Below are 17,326 nucleotides of genomic sequence, written 5' to 3'. Positions count from 1 at the left end.
AGGGAGCACTGGGGGGACAGTGCCCATCTGCATGTGTAGTGGCCTCCTACTCACTCCCCCTCCGCCCCTGCCTCGCGTGAAGTAACACCCCGGAGCTGAGATTGCGTTTGCCAGGGATGGGGAGAGAGGCAGGGAGAGCAATGAGGGAGGGGGAGGGGTGGGCCTTTGAGTGCCTGCCCCCTGCAGGGTCCTGGCCATTCCCGTGACACCCCAAGTTCCCACCCACCCTCCGACCTCCCTCCAGGGCCGCCTTGTGGCAGATCTCTTCCTGGGAGAGCTCCACGGTCTACACCCCCGTGCTGGCCCGCAGTGGCTATGCTTCCTGTCTTTTTATTCCACCCAGTATAGTCTCCTGCTCATTCCCCGATACCAAGTAGCCTTCCAAGGCATGCCTCCCTTCTCTTTACGTTTTGGCAGTTTTCAGACCCGCACCGCAGCTGAGAGCCCACTATGGTAACCGCCCCCGTACCCTCCCCCTGGAAGGGGGACTCCCCACCTGTTAACCTTTGAAGACCATTGCCCTCTCCCTCCTTCCGGTAAACACACGCGCACGCATTTATCATTTGCTGAACCATCCGAAGGACAGCTCACCCCTAACCACCTGAGCACCTGTCATTTGATAATAAGAGCCCCGTCCTGTTCATCGCGCCCGCAGAATGAGACACTCCTTCCGTCTCTAACATCAGTTTTCAGACAGCTACCCAAAGATACGTTGTGTAGCTGGAAAATGTGCTTTTTAACCGGATGTGCAGCGTTCTGTGGCTGATGAGCCGTGGTCCGTCCGCCTGGGTCTTCATTTGAAATCCCTTTGGGTTGAAGCCTCACCCGTGAGTCTGTCGTCGCCCCGCGTGTCAACTGCTCCTTCCCAGGGAAGCCGCACAGTGAGAACACTCTCGTTATGTTTTGCCCGACTGCCGTCCAGAAACCATCGAAACTACCACCAGCAATGTACTAACAAAGTCTCTGGCATGTGGTGAGGGCTCGGATGCCAGACGCTTAGCTAAGCGCTTGATGGGGATTATCTCATTTAATCCTCGAAGCATCTTCTGGACCTGATCCTGATTTCATCATTCTGTGTTTGAAAACTTAAGAAACCGAGGGGGCGTTGACTTTGTGCCCAGAGTCGTATCGGCAGGATTAAACCCTCCCGTCTGACCCCAGGACTCTTGACCCTGCTGCAGGCAGGGGAGGTAGCAGCTGTGTAGCACGGGGGACCGCGGGTCCTACAGCCGGAACAGGGGAGTCCTGGGGACGTGGGGGTGTGGTGAACAGCGCAGGGGGCGCTCTACCCAGCAACAGAACCGCCCCACTTTGTGGCTGGGGGTGACAAGACCAGTTAACCTCCTCCACCACGGAGCGTGTTCAGCTCTGAGTGGCTATTTTTAGGGTCTGGTACTATGTGCAGTGACAGAAATAATCCATTTCGGTCTTGGAATGGGTCCACTGTTCCTCTAGGGAAGGGCAAGCTTCCTGCCTCCTGGTCAGCCTCCTGGAAGCTCATCCCCACGGCCCCAGAATGGCAGCTCGGGCACCCTGAAGCTTGGCCCCGGGGTGAGGCTGGGGCCCGGACAGGCCTGCCTTCCCTCTCCCCTAGAATGCCAGGGCAGTGCTCTGAGGTCCCGGGGGCGGGAAGCAGCAAACAACTGTGGTTTCCAGATGCTTCTGCTCCCCTGGCAAAGCTCGCCCTTTTGGAAGTATGGTGACCACCGGTCTGAAACTGACCACCGTCAGTGGGTTCTGTCCGGGGCCGAGAGCCAGGAGCGGGGGCCCTGAGGCTGGGAGCAGGGCGGGCAGACCCAGACTGGCCAACGGTTGGATTGGCCTGAAATCCTGTGCTCCCACCCCCACCCCCACGCCCCCGTTTGCAGCCTCAGGCCTGGGCTTCTCTCCCCGGGACTCCTCCAAACCTGCCGAGAAAGACTCCCCAGAGCAGAGCCTTGGCCGCACCAGCACCCCTTAGCCATGCACACGCCCAGCGGTTCACCGACGACGTGCCTTCCCCGCTGTATCTGCAGCAGCTCCCTGGCAACCTCCCCTGGGCAGGGTGGAGCCAGGGTTTGGGGTTTGTCACTGTCCGAGAGCCCGAAGCCTGTGTCCTCTGCCCTCCTCCCACCTGCTCTCGGGAGACCCCCCCACCGTGCCCCGCTGGAATGCGGAACTCGGGTCCGCGGGGCAGAGGAGCTCCCACCTGCGCGGTGAAGGCCTCGCGGGGTCCACGGAGACCACATGAAGGCGACGCCTGGGTGTGGGACTCATGGTGTCCCAATTGGAGCCCCTGCTGGCCCAATGCCTCCACTTCACAGTCCTGGAGCTAAGCCTTGCGGGTGGCGGTGGGGGGCTTCCCTGATACTCCAGGGTGGGCTGGTGGCCAAGGTGGGTCTGGAAGGCATTCCACGGTGCCAGAGTGAGATTGCCCTGCCATTTACTACCCAGTGATCTTGGGGTCCGTCAGCTTCCCTCTCTGGGCCTCAGTTTCTGGCCCTGTGAAATGGGAGCGGGGGCCGACTTTTCAGCCTATTGTGCGTCCATAAGTAGATGAACAGCGTTCAGACAGCATCCCTGATTCGCCGATGTCTGGGCCCCTCTTCGGAGCCCCCTCCCTTATTGGGGACCTGGTCCTTCTTCCTGGTCCGTGCCCAGAGCAGAGCATGAGGTCTGTTTCCTAGTCGGACCTGGGTTTGAATCCTGGCTCTTACGCGTCTGGTGCGTCCACAAGCAGATGGGCACCGGTCCCCACTGGTGGATTGTAAATTCAGAGAAGTTGGCCGGCTCTGGGAATCGTCTCTGTGGGAGTGGCATCGGCTGCCCCGGGGCCTTTGCCCGATCCTGGGAAGGTGGATACAAGCAAGGGATGATGTCGGAGGCCACCCCCACCTCGGGTCTGGCAGGGTGATGGAGCGGAAGTTGGGGGATGGGGGGCGGGAAACAGGGGAGGTCGGGGGGTGGGAACTGCGCGGCCCGGACAGAGTAGAGCTGCCACCGCCCCACTCGTCTCACACCTCCGCGGGCTGGGCGCTGAGCCTGGCGGAGAATGAAGCCAACCGGGGCCAGCACCCCGGTGAGGGTGACGCCCCGGGGACTCGCACCCCCTGCCCGGGACGGTAACGACTCACCGTGTGCAGCCATCAGAATTGAAATGCACCAAAATTAAATAAAACTCACAGTCTGTTTTCTTCGCTTGCACCAGCCGTATCTCCTCTGGTGGGAATGGCGACCGTCTGGGGGCAGCGCAGGTGTAGCCCCCCTCCGTCCTTGCACAGAGCTCCCCGCACTCACTGAGGAGAGGACTTTGGCTTTTCTTCGAAGGATGTGGGAAGCCGCTGGGTGCTTTCGGGTTGTGAGCAGCTTGGAATGGGCAGGCAGAGGGTGGCTTTGCCAAAGCTGACGCGGCCTCGTGTTAGCATGCGGCAACATGAGTGAGCCTTCCGGAATTTTCCGGAGAAGGCTTCAGGGGTTCTGCCCTAATGAAAAGGGACACTTAAGATTTTTCGTCGCCAAATATATTACAATGGTGCCTGAGATGGCTGGCCACCATCGGGGCCCCGCGACTCACGGGGTGGACTATCGGGACGCCCCAGCCCCGGGGGGCTCTCAGTGCTGCCCCTTAGAATTTCAGAACTGAGCTCCTGGTTCTGGGGAGCATGGTTCCTCTGGAGGTCTGTCCTGGGGCTCTCCCTCTTCTGACCCCCCACGTAACAGACTAAAAGTGTCTCCCGACTCGTGATTTCAGCTCAGGTCATGATCTCAAAGCTCGTGAGTTCGAGCCCCACGTCGGGCTCTCTGCTGTCAGCACAGAGCTTGCTTCGGATCCTCTGTCTCCCTGTCTCTCTCTCCACCCCTGCCCCTCCCCCAAGATAACACCATTTAAAAAGCCTTTCCTCCTGCTCTTCCTCCCAGACTTTCCCCTTTTGTGGGAAGCCGCCTCCCTCTCCAGCCAGCCTGGCCAGCACGGTCCTTTCTCAGCAGCAGGACCAATGGGCTCACTAGCCTGTGGTTACCATGGCAACCGGAGCTGGGCAGGTGGGAGTCCAGGTGGGGCCTCACTCGGTTTCCCCTCCGTGGAAGCCGTCTTGCCCGAGGCCAGCTTCCTAGGGTAGCACTGTCCTCCTCACTGTCGTCCAGACAGCCCCCCTGATTCCCCAGTGGCTGAGCCCCTCTTCCGGTCTCCCGCCCTGACTGAGGACCTGGCCCTTCTTCCGGGTCAGTGCCCAGAACGGAGCGGGAGGTTTGTTTCCTAGTCGGACCTGGGTTTGAATCCTGGCTCTCACTCGCTAAGGGATCTCGGGCGGTCGCCAGCCCCCTCGGCGCTCTGGTGCGCCACGCCTACAGTGGCAATGACAGTCCTGGTACAGGGTGTGTCTGAGCAGACGCCTGTGATGCGCAGAGAGCCCCGTGTGCAGCCCGCGTCACACTCTGTAGCCGTGCGTTGGAGACACGTGCACCTGCGTGTACCCGCGTCCTGTGGGCCAGGCTCCAGTCCTGAGTCTCAGAGTGCTCTTCTGCGGGACCGGCTAGGACAGGTGAACATTTGGATTCCGGGGGTTTGTGAGCTGGTCGGTGATTACCGCCACTCTGACCCTCCCGGTGCTCACCCCCAGGAGCCCTGGGCTGTCTGGAGGGACTCGGGTGGCATCCTTAGGAACCCTCCTGGAGCTCTGTGTTCTTCCAAGACGCAAGTCTGATAGAAGCAGGGAGAGAAATCCTGGGGGCCCCCCACCCCCCGCCCTGGCGCTGGCCCCCTCTCTACCTCCGGCCCCCTAGGAGGGTCCCAGGAACCCAGTATGAAAACCACAGGGCCCATTCCACCAGTATGAGGGTGGTGATGGCAGCCCGACTCTGGAGCGAGAACTGGAAATAACAAAGTCACTACTGACTGCTGGACACCATCGTTGGTATGAGTATCATGGCGGAGGACATGGAGGCCCAGCCCCATAAGGCACTTGTCACCCAGGTTCCTGCCCTGCTGAGCTGCCTGGCGCATGTCTGCTCGGTGCTCCCGGCCCGGGACCCCGGATCCCATCCTCCTTTGACAGACGAGGGCACCGAGGCCCAGAGGGCGGGGCTGGCCGGGGTCACACAGCCACCCCCGTCCCTGCAGCCCTGCCCTGCCCTGCCCCCCGCCCCCCTCCGCGGGACCTGGGACCCAGCAGTCACAGGCCTGCCTTCCGTGTCCTCCCTTCCCTCCCCCAGAGCTGCCCTCCTCGGAGCACCTGAGCGTGGCAGGCGCCACCTGGCTGGCCCTGAACGTGGTGTCGGGCGGGGGTGGCTTCTCCGGCTCCCAGCCCATCGGCGTGACCAAGATTGCCAAGTCAGTCATCGCCCCGCTGGCCGACCAGAACATCTCCGTGTTCATGCTGTCTACGTACCAGACAGACTTCATCCTGGTGAGCCGGGGCCCCGCCCGCCGGGGCCGTGGGTGGGGTGGTCCACAGTGGTCCCCGGCCCCATCCCGTGATCCGCACAGAGACGTCAGGGGTGCCTGGGGGTCATCGGTCAGGGGTCAGCACCACCCAGGTGGGGCTTCGGGGCCCTGCCCGGCCCCACACACCGCCTGCCTTTCGCAAGCCATGCTTGCTTTGACCCGAGGGCCAGGAAGTAAGGGGCACAGACCTGCACCTCCCGGCCCTCCGTGCGGTGTCCTCTGCCCTGCATCCTCCCAGCTGCCCCTGGGGAGGCGCACGCACCCGGTTCCAGGCTCCCATCTGCGCCTCCCCCCCCCCCCCCGCCCTGAGGGTTGCAGGAGGGTCAGGGGCCACGGGACACTCACATCCTTGAGTCCCCGCCCCCAGGTGCGTGAACGGGACCTGCCCTTCGTCACGCACACCTTGTCGTCAGAGTTCACCATCCTGCGGGTCGTCAATGGCGAGACGGTAGCAGCCGAGAACCTCGGCATCACCAATGGCTTCGTGAAACCCAAGATGGGTGAGTTGGGGCGGGGGGGTGGCCTACAGGGGAGACCCCGAGACGTTACCAGGTCCTACCCCAGAGCGGCCCCAGAGCGGAGCATACATTAAGCACCAGACGTAACACAGCGTAACAATCCTGGTCAGACATTGCTGTCAAGGGTTAGCAAGGAGGGGAGACACAGACACAGCCGGCGATGGCCAGAGGCCACTCCTCACCCACCCAGGGTATCAGGGCAGACCTCCCAGAGGCAGTGACTCTCGAACTGAAGCTTGGGGCACAAGTAGGAGCTCAGCCAAGTGGTGGAGGTTGGAAAGGGCATTCCAGGCAGACAGCAGGGCATGTGCAAAGGCCCGGGGGTCTGGAGGTGAGCCTAGAGAATCAGGAGAGCTGTGGGTGATATTGGAGGCTACAGAAGGGACAAGGGCCAGGTCTCCTCCACCTTCCCGGGCCCTCCTGCCCAATGCTGCTCTTCCCTGAGCACCTGATGTCTTTGCTCTCCCAGTCCAGAGGCCTGTCATCCACCCTCTGTCCAGCCCAAGCAACAGGTTCTGTGTCACCAGCCTGGACCCTGACACGCTGCCTGCGGTCGCCACACTCCTCATGGACGTCATGTTCTACTCCAACGGGTACGGCCCCCTTGGGCATGAGAGGCTACAGAGGTATCAGGGGGATGGACATGACTCTGCCTGGGAGCCCCAGTCCGAGGAGGGAGACACAGACCTGCCCTGAAAGCTGGTCTGGTGGCAGAGGTGGAGGGGGTGCATCACGGCTCTACCCAAAAGGCCCGCTCCAAGAGGGGAGACATTCTTCCTGGAGAACCCCGAAACTGGGGGAAGCCCCAAGTGCACATGTGCATGTAATGAACACCCCACTGTCGTCCCCTGAGGTCCAAGGGCAAGAGCCCAGTCAGTCGAGGAGCCAGGATGTTGGGATTTTTCGCTCAGCAGACAATAGGCTTTGCATTTTTCCTCAGAGCGGATTTTAAGTTTAGGCCAACGCTGAGTGGGGTGGGACCAGGGGCCAGTGAGCTGGCAGTGACCACAGCCTGTGCCCTGAGACTGGGATCGGTGCAGGGACAGAGGACGCTGCTAAGGAAGGGACACGTGTAGTCTGCACTCGGGGCCTGCCGGGTCTCCGGCACTGCGAAGTGTGGTGCACACCTCGGTGAACGCCGTGGGCTCATCTGTATCTCACCGATGACGAGACTGCGGGGGGCGGGGACACAGGTTCAGGGTCACCCAGCAGGGCGGGGTCAGGGCCAAGTCCTGGGGCTTTCCCGGGCTTCCCAGCACTGTGTGCCGAGGCCTGTGGGCAGGCAGGCGGGCCGGGTGGGGGTCCTGGTGCAGCGGGGGCCCACTGCCCCCCCTCACCAGCGCCCCCTCCCCGGCCCCCCAGAGTGAAGGACCCCATGGCCGCCGGTGAGGACTGCGGCCACATCCGCTTCTTCTCCTTCTCCCTCATTGAGGGCTACATCTCCCTGGTGATGGACGTGCAGACCCAGCAGAGGTGAGTCGGGCCCAGGGTGGGCTGGCTCCGTGGTGGGTGCCCTTCGTACCTAGTGGGTGCTCAGCACAGCCCTGCCTCGTGGGTGAGCTGGGCCCATCTTTCAGATGACAGCAGCTCAGAGAGACGAAGGCCTGGGGCCGTCCGGGCGCTCCCCGTCTCTGGGGCCGGGGCTGGGGATGGCATCCCTCGTGCAGATTGGCTAAGGGGGGCATTTGTTCCAAAGCCCGCTCCCAGCCTCGCCCTCCCCTTCTGCCCCGATGAGGAGGGCACGGAGAGGGGGTCCTTGACACCCTGGAGCTCCCGAGCCCCCTCGCTGTGGCCCCGCATCAGTGCCCCGAGGGCCGGCCAAGGGACCACGACCAACGTCAGCCTCTGGAGTTTTCTCTCTTTGTTAAGGTTCCCTAGTAATTTGTTGTTCACGAGTGCGTCCGGAGAGCTCTGGAAGATGGTGCGGATCGGAGGACAGCCCCTGGGATTTGGTGAGTCCCATGGGGCTCCACACCGGGGGGGGGGGGGGGGGGGGGGGGCCTAGCATCGCCGACCTCTGTCTGGGGTCCCTCACCCTGCGGTGCAGATGGGGAGGCTGAGGCTTGCCGAGCCGAGGTCCCCACCGCCACGGGCCCTTGACCGGCGAGCGACAGGAGGCACGGGCCTGCAGAGGACGGGAGGAGCTCCTTCCACCCAAGCGCCCTTGTTTTTAAGCCACTTGTTAGCCCCATCTGCTCACAGGCGGTGGCTGCTGTTGTTTCGATGAGTTTCCCTTGTGTAGATCAATACAGTTGCCGAACAGTCTCCCAGTAAGACTCCGGACACCCCCACACTCACCCCTGAATATCTCACCCTTCCTGTTCTCTCCTCCGTAACCACGACAAACTGATCCCATGGGAAGAAATCCCCAGTGATTCCCCACGACTCCGTCTAGACTCGGTTTCCACAACTGCCCAAACAGTGTCTTTGGGCAGATAGTGTTTTCCTTGAGCATTTTACAAGGGGCCACAGGGCTCAGGGCCCTCGGTAGGTAGCAGGGCCACGTGGCACCGATCCGCCCGGTACTGGGTGGGGGCTGCTGGCCCCGTTACCAGGGATGCAGCCATCAGAAAGGATTTCTTTAGGCTGGACTCACTAGATGCCAGAGCTCGAACCCGGGAGAGGCTGTCAGTAAGTTACAGGGCAGTCGTTTCTGGGAGCATCCTCGGCCAGCCCTGAGCACTGATTTCCCACAGATGGAGTGAAGAATGTTGCAGATAAAGCTCAGACTGCTCCAGGGGCCATCGTGTCAGCCCTGGGCGCTCAGTTCCCGGGACAGGAGATGGAGGTGGCAGAGCATTTTGACCTGAGGGCGAAGGGTCAGTGAGGGAGCCATGTCCTGCCTCCTGCCTCACCCGCCTCTGGGTGAGCCTGCAGGTGGACAGTAACTAGCAGGACGGGACAGGTCTCCCCACCCCCACCTCCCACCCCAGCTCTGCTCACATCAAGGCCAAAGCCAGAGCCATGCTGGGGGCAGGACAGTAGGCTGTTCTCTGGAGTGCTGGGAAGTGTACACTGATGGCTCCTGGTCCGACCCTGGGACCCACAGCCTGCCTCTCAGGACCTCCTTCTCCACAGACCCCAGCCTTTCTCCCGCCTACTTGTGCAGGGTCATGGGGATGTGGAGATGAGCCCTGGGCTGGAAGAAAGCGGCGAGACCGCAGGCAGGCCGCTTAACCTCTGAGCCTCGGTTTCCTACTATGTAAGATAAGGATGACCGTAGATGCTGCGTCCGAGTGGCAAAGCAGGCTGCATGTGCTGTCACCGTCACATGGAAGGACCGGGTGATTGGAGAAGGGTCAGGAAGGGAGGGCTTCCCGGTGAAGGTGACTGGTGGATATTCACCCAGCCGCAGGGAGGAGAGGGCAGTAGCAGCAGAGGGAGGTATGACGTGACACCCAGGTGGCTCCCGGCGGCCGTGCCCAGGGTGCAGAGCCCAGAGGTAGAGAGGGTGAGCTGCTCAGGTCACCACAGGCAGCGCGGCCAAGGCCAGACCGAAGGGCCTGTCACTATTTCTTCCTGAAGGTGGAGGCGTCCGGCAGAGCTCGGGCGGGCAAAGCGGGGGCCGCCGGGGGGTCACCAGGAGACTCAGGCCAGAAGCAGGAGGACACGCGTGTCGGCTCGCCTTTCAGCCCCCAGCTCTGGCTCCGAGTTGATCGAAATAGACCGCGTAGAATACAAAAACAGAAAGTCCAAATAAAGAAGAGATACAGAGGGGATGGGTGGGTGAAACCCAAAACATCTCTCCATCGGCAAACGTCTGCACGTCGCCGTGAGGCTGTTTTCGTCTGCGCGGCCCCGCGGGCGGGCAGCCAGGGGAAAGGGTGTGTGTAAGAATCGGCCGCGGAAGCTGGGTCTGCCTGCCTTCCCGGGACGCCGCGGGGTTCGAAGCCATGCTTCCAGCTATAAATAGCCCCGCAAGAAAAATAGCTTCCCGAGAATCCAAAGGATTCTAGACCGGCAGATCCCATATGTTTTCGAGCGTGGTTTGGAGTAAACACGTTTTCTAATCCTAACCCCACGCGCGCACACGCACACAGCCCAGATTGCATTTGCACAAAACCGTACTCGCTCAAGCTCTGCGCTGCGTCATTTGGTCTTTTCCTTTGCCGTCGCATCATTTTGTAAAATGCTGGCCACCGGCCTCCTAGGTGGGTGTCACGGATGGGTCCCAGCCCACAGTTGGAAAGGCGTCGTTCTAGACTCTAATCTCCCGCCTCCGTCTCTGTCGGGATCGTTGCGTCTGGAGCTAAAGGGTCTTGGATACAACCAGTCTCCACCGCTTGGTGGCAGAGGGTCACCAGATGTGCAGGCCCCAGGCCTGTACAGCCACCAAAAGGGCCTTCGGGTCCAGCCAGGAGCCCCCCCGGCGGGCCAAGCGAAAAGCAGGAGTTTGAGAAGCCTAGCGGGTCGCCACACGGGTCCAGGGCTGGGCTGACAAGATCAGGAGCCGGGGCCAGGGAGTGAGGGGGCAGAGGGGAGGCTGGATGGGGTGATAATGGGGATGGAGATGGGGATAATGGAGGCTGGATGGGGTGTTGCAGTGGTGCAGCCGGGGCTGTTTCCCAGGCTTCAGCCTCAGAGTCACGGGGGGAACTGGTGACCCGATCTGGCCTCTCCCACCCAGTCGGGGACAGTGTTGGGAAAAATGTACCATTGTCAAAATCTGAACAGTGGCTTTGGGAGAAACCACGTGAAAACTTTGAGTGAGTTGTGTTGGTGACTCAGAGTGGTCCTCGCACCCTGGAGGTCTTCCTGTAGGAGGCAGCCTTGAATGGTGCCTTCAAAACAGACAGGATGCTGGAGGCGAGGGACTTTGCAGAAGTCCCGTTCGGGCCCCAAACAAATGCCTGGCACCGCCCTTAGGACAGGCAGAGGTCACTCATTACCCGGTGGGGACTCCCAACGGGGAAGGTTACGCTCAGAGAGAGGAAGTGACTGGACCACTCTGGCTAGAAGAGAGTCAGACGTCGACAGGAGAGAGGGCGTGGACCCATGTCCTCCCGTCAGCCACAGCTCCATCTCGGAGAACTCGAAAGGTGGCGGGGAAGGAGGCCTGGAAACAGGACCGAAGCCGGACAGAGCTGGGCCGTGAGGAGCCCCACAGAGGAGAGCTCGTTGCTGGGCAGGGACATCCGAGAAGGCTCCCGGACGGAGGGGCCTTGCGCTAAGGTTTCAGGGCGAGGGGCAGGAGCGCTTAGATACTGCGGGTGCGTGGCAGGCGCTGTCAGCAGAGCAGGGTGGAAGGCTGGCCGAGGAGGCTGAGCGTGGTCCCCACCTCTGTCCCCAGATGAGTGTGGCATCGTGGCCCAGATCTCCGAGCCCCTGGCTGCCGCAGACATCCCCGCCTACTACATCAGTACTTTCAAGTTCGACCACGCGCTGGTGAGTGTCGAGGGCGAGGGGGCGAGGGATGCCAGTCCGGGGCTCATGGCTACTTGCCCCCCCCTTCCTGCCCCCTGCAGGTACCAGAAGAAAACATCAACGCCGTCATCGGCGCCCTGAAAGTCAGCCAAGCAGAGAAGCATTAGGAGGGCCTCTTCCACTCCTCCCTGTCTGCCCCCCCAGGCCTGGGCCAGGCCCCTCCCCCGAAGATTCTTCTCACAGTATTTCTCACGGACTGGAAAATCGGCCCCGGGGGCCCCCAAGACAGGGCCTCAGGGAGACACCCCCTGATTGCTCACCCTGCCAGGCCTGGGGCCCAAGCCAAGGCCTCCCCATGCCCTCCTGCCTTCCTGGAGCCCCCAGACCCTCCAGAGAACCCCCCCCTCCCCCCAGCCGCTCCTCCTCCCCACCACCCCTACTCCAGAAAATGATGTCTGAGGCCCAGGGAGTCTGCGAGCCGACCCGCCTTCCCCTCTGGCCTGGCCCGCGGTGGCGGGGGGGGGGACAGATGCCGAAGGAAGCAGGCCCCCTCCTACGAGACAATGGGGTTCTGATTCTCGCGTCATCCTGGGGAGCCGGCCGAGCGGAGCCGAGTTCACGGAGACCGGGGAGGCCCCCGTGAGGACCTGAGGCTGGATGTTGTGGCCGCTGGTCTCCGGTTCCGTCAGCTCCGGGCTGGTTCCCGCAGAGTGGAGGCCAGTGGGCGGCCCTCAGGTCACGTGCTGGGGAGGCTCCGACAAGCAGGGGTGGGGCCCTGATCTGGGGAGGACCCAGGCCACCCAGAATCTCACCTGCCATCCACAGGGCCCGCGCCCCGACTCCCAGCAAGACTGCCAAGGGGGCCCTGTCCACACCCTCCCCGCCATAAGCACTCACTCCTGGGGGTGGTTCCCAGGAGCCCCACCAGCCTGGGGCACGAGCTCCTGTCCCCGCTGCTTTCCCTGGACCCTCCTTGGGCAGGCGGAGCCTTGGTTTCCCCGAAGCGGGGGGCATCCCCAGCATTTTGGACCTGGGGTTCCTTGGGTCACCCTCACCCCCCAGCAGTTGACTAGACCAGCACAGGGCTCCCCGTTATCCTGCCCCCTCCCCTGCCCCACTTTTGGGGGGATGTGGAAGGCCTCTGCCCCCAACTCACCTGCCTGCCCGCCGCTCAGCTGGGGCCTGTGGCATTCATGAGTACTTGACCTGGGGGGCAGCTTATCTGAGCCTTAATAGAGAAAACTATACCGTACGTTTTAGTTTCTTATTTAATGTATTCGCGCCCAGGCTGTGGTCGGCGGCAGTTTCAGGGGACAGGGGGCGACGCCTGCTGAGTTCTGTTGGGGGACCCAGAGGCTCAGGGTCCTTTGGCCGACGCCCTGTGGCTCCAGGGACAAGCTTGGGAGTCTGTAGGCGTCACAGAGGTATCAGCCCTTTCTCTGGAGCCACGGGGCAGGGGACAGCCAGGTGTCAGGCCGACCAGGGCAAATGGGGGTGAGCCCCAAGGCGGCCCCTCCCTCCCTGGTGCTCCTTCTCAGGCGACAGCTGCCTTGTGCTGTCCCTGAGAGGCTCAGAGGAGAAAGGAGGGTCTCTCTGGTGAAGGGCTTGTGTGAGCCCCACTGCCCTGTTCTCCCAGCGTCGGGGGACCCTCTGAGCCCGGGACGCCCACCAGATCCTTAAAGATGCTCGGGGCCCAAGCCCTGATGAGGAACCCACTTTTTTTTTTTTTTTTTAAGTTCATTCATGTTGCACAAAACTCTTAAAACAACCAAAACGTGTCCATCTGTTTGCTGGCTCCAAAACGGGGTGGGGGGTGGCCGAGCGGGCAGGAAAGCACCTGAGACCCCGAGTCCCCTTTCTCTCCCTGGAAGGCCTTGATTCTCCGTGGCGCGCCTCTCCAGACTCCTTCCCCGTCGGGTCCCCTGATGATGTCACTCCTCCACGCTCCCCCCCACCCCCACCCCGCCGAGCAAATGTGTCGGCCCCGTGACCCCGGAAACGTGTGCTCCCCAGGCCCACCCCCCCCCCAGGACGTATCTATTGTACACACTTATAAATACCTGTGTTTTATGTTGATATAGATATATACTGTAAATAGCATATATACTTGAGCAATATATATGTTAATATATACTGTGTGAGCACACACGCGTGTGTGCACAGTACGTGGATCGCAGACCCCGCTGTGTGTGCACGTGTGTGGGCGTGGGGGCCTCCTCCCGCCGCGTCTGCCGTGCACGCGGGCACGTTTTGAGCCACCGTATATTTTTAATGCAAGTATATAGGCAATACATTATTCGAGAAGCCCTGACTTGAGAGGGAAAAAAAAACCAGCAGCCCGGGAGCGGAGCCCCAAGACTCCCTCCCCCAGTCTCCCTTGAAAGCTGGATTCGGCCCCTGCCTGCACCCCCGTTTCCATGGTCAAGGCCCCCGGGCACCCTTGTTTTATCTGGGGGACGGTGGTATGGAGGGAGGAGTGTTGGAATTTCTCGCTCTTGAGCAGAAAGGCCCTGTGACCGTTGCTCTTTGCCCAAAGACCTGGGCAGGTAGGTGGTCCCGCCCTGCTTTCCAGCCTGGGCCCCCCTCCCCTCCCCTCCCCTCCCCTCCCCTCCCCTCCCCTCCCCTCCCCTCCCCTCCCCTCCCCTCCCCTCCCCTTCCCCCTGGCTGACTGCTTACCTGGTCCTTTTCACCGGCAAGCTGAGAAACTTCGGCTTCTTTTCTCAGGCCTCTTCCTGGACACTGGCCCCGTCTAGTCAACAAAAGGACCGAGGCCCTTGACCTTGTGTCCAGGCGGGGGCTGGGGCGAGGGCTGGGCTCTCCAGCCGCTTGGGTGTGTTGGCAGCCATCTGGGCCTGGGCCCCGAGCTGCCGTCTGGATCTTCCCGTTCCCTGGGCTCCCCTCTTGCTGTGCCCGTGACGAGCATAGTCAGGGATTTGGTCACCATGGCAGTTTGGGAGGGAAGAGTGCCCCACGTTTGCTGGGTGCGGGGGGCTCTCCAGACCCACCAGAGTGGCCTGAGGGATGTGCCATCGGGGCGGAGGGTGTCTTGGCTCTGGCCGGTGGGGCACATGGCAGGGGCAGGAAAACGGGGTTCCTGAGTGAGGCTGCCGAGAGGTAGGGGTGAGTGGTGGCCCCAACCTACCTCCTGGGCTCTGGGTGTGTATGTCTTTGCCTCTGTGCCACTCCGCGGTAAGAAAAGCTTGCACCAGCTTAAGGCCACCCTCACCCCTCACCTGCCCCGTCCCTGCACACTAAAGAGAGGAGGCGGGGAGACGGGAAGGCACAACCACCCCCTTCTCCCTCACTCCCGGTTACAAAAATCTCTGTGTCTCAACCCTCAGCATGGACTCCTCTGGTTTCCAAGAAACGCCTTCCTCCCTCTGTACCCCTTCCTCCGTGACGGGCTCCAGAGACCAGGGCACACATCCAAGCTGGAGAAGTGTGCAGACTTCCCCTCCCCAGGATTTGGGGGGTCCAGAGCGGCCCGAACACCAGCATCCTCCCCCTGCCTCCCACTCCAGGCCACAGGCCCCTGGTGGGAAGGAAAGGAGCCAGGTGACCCAGAGCTGCCCGCCATGGCCTCCCCCATCAGACAGCGTGGCCCTGGTGACCAGCGTGGTGTCCAGAAGAAGATGCGTGGTCTGGCGAAGCTTGTCCCCTGTGAGATGATAGAGGACGGCGGAGAAGGTTCTGGGTTGATGGGTAGGGTGAGGCCCCTATCCCAAGCCAAGGGCACCATTTGCCTGATAGTCAAAGATGAGGCTGTTAGAGGAGTCTTGTTCCCACCCTAGGCTGCCTTTGTGGGCCTCTGGACTGGACTTGGGGACAACTTGGGTTCCCAGCCAGGGTTAAGAGGGACCTTGAGGACCTCTCAAATGATAGCCAAGCACTCCTGTGCTCTGTGACCTAGAAATGTTTGGTACCACTTTCTGAGTGAACACTGAGTAGGGGGTAGGAAGAAACCCCCCAGTATGTCCATGCCCCCCTGTGCGCCAGGAGCAGCCAGTCACGGCTGTCACAGACGCTGGGAAATGGACCTGTTGTGTGGCTGGCTTGGTGAGCAGAGCTTGAGGGGCAAGGATAACGGAGTCTCCCCCCTCAACCCCAAAGACCAGAGCTTTGGCTTCTCGGGTTTCCCAGACGCTATGCTGAGGGAGGTGCTGGGCCTGGAGGGGGCGGTAGCCCTCCCTACAAAGAGGCCGCCAGAGGGGAGCCAACCAGGATGGCCGCTTGGTGGTCAACCCAGCAGAGGGTGGGCTTGGGGAGAGAGGCCCGGGTTGAGGGCAGTTGACTCCTACTCTAGCTAGTCCCTTTTCCTGTATCTCAGAGCCCATCCCCGCTCTTTTTCTTGCTTTCATTTTCAAAGTACAGGTAGCAAAAGGGCAAGCTTAACTGTCTCTTACTCCTTAGACCCTGGGGAGAAAGCCACAGGGTGGGCTGTGGCCTTCAGCTTTGACATCCACGACCTCCCGTGAAGCCTGCTCTCTTGAGAAGGCGAAGGCAAGGCGGGAGCTGTTGGCTGAGGCAGCCTGCCATCCTTGGGGCCGATGGTGCCAGGAGTGGCCCGGGTCAGAGGGAGAAAGAAGCCTGTGGCCTGGACCGCGGCATCCATGGTGGGGAGGGAGTTTGAGGCTCTCGGAACAAGGTGGGGAAAGGCTGGGAGTCAGGACAGTGTCGTGAGTTCGGCCGCATGTGTGTGTGTACATACACGTGGGGGTGTGCACGCCCTGTGTCCTACACATCGGCGTGTGTGCAAAGCCCACATCCGAGCCAAGGGCCTGGCTCGTTCAGTATTTTGAGGCCTCAAGGGCATTCTTACCCGGGGGCTGCCTGTAGAGTTGATAGGGTGTGGGGGACAGGGATGTCCCCAGCAGGGGCTCTGCTGTGCCCCACAGACCCCTGGCGGCCCACGCAGCCCATGCAGCCAGCCCCAAGGGGCTAGACCTGCCGGGCCAGCTCTTCAGGAGCGCCCAGCCCTGAAGACAGTATTCACGGGGAGACGGGTAGGGTGCCGGTGCCCCTTGCCTACCGGGGGCTCGTCTGCAAAGAGCGTCCAGTGAAGTCGGGGACCAGGGTGGGGAGTGCGGTTGGTGGTGGATGAAAAACGGGCCAAATTCGTGTCCCAAGAGCGAGGTCAAGCCCAGTGCGTTTTCCTGTCCTCTGCCTCAGTTTACCTATTCAGAAAATGGTCCAGGGAGAACTGAGCAGGGTTGGCTCCAAAACTGGGCGGGGTGGAGGTGGGGAGAGGGCAGGGGGCTGACAACAAACAAAATCCCAAGTCCTTCTCTTGCTCTATGCCAAAATTATTTCCGTTATCCTGAGATGGGGGTGCGTGGATGTTGGGTGCATGATGGGGCTCCGAGGGGCCTCTGCCCTGCCCAGGGCCTCGCCTCGGGGGGTCCGGCCCTCACCTGGCAATGCCCCGGGTCACCAGCAGCAGCAGTGGCACTTAGATCTGTCCCGGGGCCTGGGCGAGGGGGGAGCACCGGGTGACCCTACGCCCCGGGGGCCCTCACGCTTACTCTTTTTTCTTGAAGAAACACAAAACCCTCGAGATTCATGTACTGTATGACGGAGAGAAAAAAAGTACCTAATGTTCCCCCCAAAAAAAGACAGTATATTTTGTACTTTGTAAAGTGTTAATTAAAATGGACAAAAAAATGGGTGGTGGCTGACGGCTGTGTGATTCGGGGCTGACCCGGGACCACGTCTGCTATCTTTCCCTTCTCTGCCACGGTCGGGAGCGGGGGTGGGTGGAGGACAGGCCGGGGGTGCTGGGAGGAGGGAGAACAAGGCTTCCAGCCCAACACCCAGAGTCTTCTCGAGAGACGAGACGTGCCCCAGAGCGAGAGGCGCCGAATTGGTTGCCTGGTGCTGCGTAACGAGTGGCCCCCAAACTTAGCAGCTTGGAAAATGACTGTTTGCGCCTGGCGGTTTCTGTGGGTTAGGAATCCGGGAGCAGTCTGAGCAGTTCTGGCCCAGAGCCCCTCGCGAGGCTGCAGTCGTCTGAAGTCTTGGCCGA

The 17,326-nt window shown here is 61.5% G+C and overlaps 1 protein-coding gene across 2 annotated transcripts in view; it reads left to right on the top strand.

The window, feature by feature from the left end:
• CASTOR2 (cytosolic arginine sensor for mTORC1 subunit 2) overlaps window positions 1-17,063 on the top strand; it is a 57,407-nt gene extending 40,344 nt beyond the window's left edge. The window contains exons 3-9 of one of the 2 annotated variants that reach the window (XM_042971475.1): window positions 5,191-5,384; window positions 5,790-5,922; window positions 6,410-6,533; window positions 7,303-7,413; window positions 7,810-7,892; window positions 11,231-11,325; window positions 14,646-17,063. In XM_042971475.1, the coding sequence (XP_042827409.1) occupies window positions 5,191-5,384; window positions 5,790-5,922; window positions 6,410-6,533; window positions 7,303-7,413; window positions 7,810-7,892; window positions 11,231-11,325; window positions 14,646-15,095 (1,190 nt within the window). In that variant the 3' untranslated portion in view covers window positions 15,096-17,063. Of the gene's footprint in view, window positions 1-5,190; window positions 5,385-5,789; window positions 5,923-6,409; window positions 6,534-7,302; window positions 7,414-7,809; window positions 7,893-11,230; window positions 11,326-11,405; window positions 13,312-14,645 lie in introns of those variants that run through there. The other variant, XM_042971476.1, reaches the window with a different exon arrangement.
• Window positions 17,064-17,326: the final 263 nt, after the last annotated feature.

The sequence above is a fragment of the Panthera tigris genome, chromosome E3, assembly GCF_018350195.1.
Source record: "Panthera tigris isolate Pti1 chromosome E3, P.tigris_Pti1_mat1.1, whole genome shotgun sequence".
Taxonomy (NCBI): Eukaryota; Metazoa; Chordata; class Mammalia; order Carnivora; family Felidae; genus Panthera; species Panthera tigris.
This window is presented reverse-complemented; position numbering and strand designations above follow the sequence as displayed.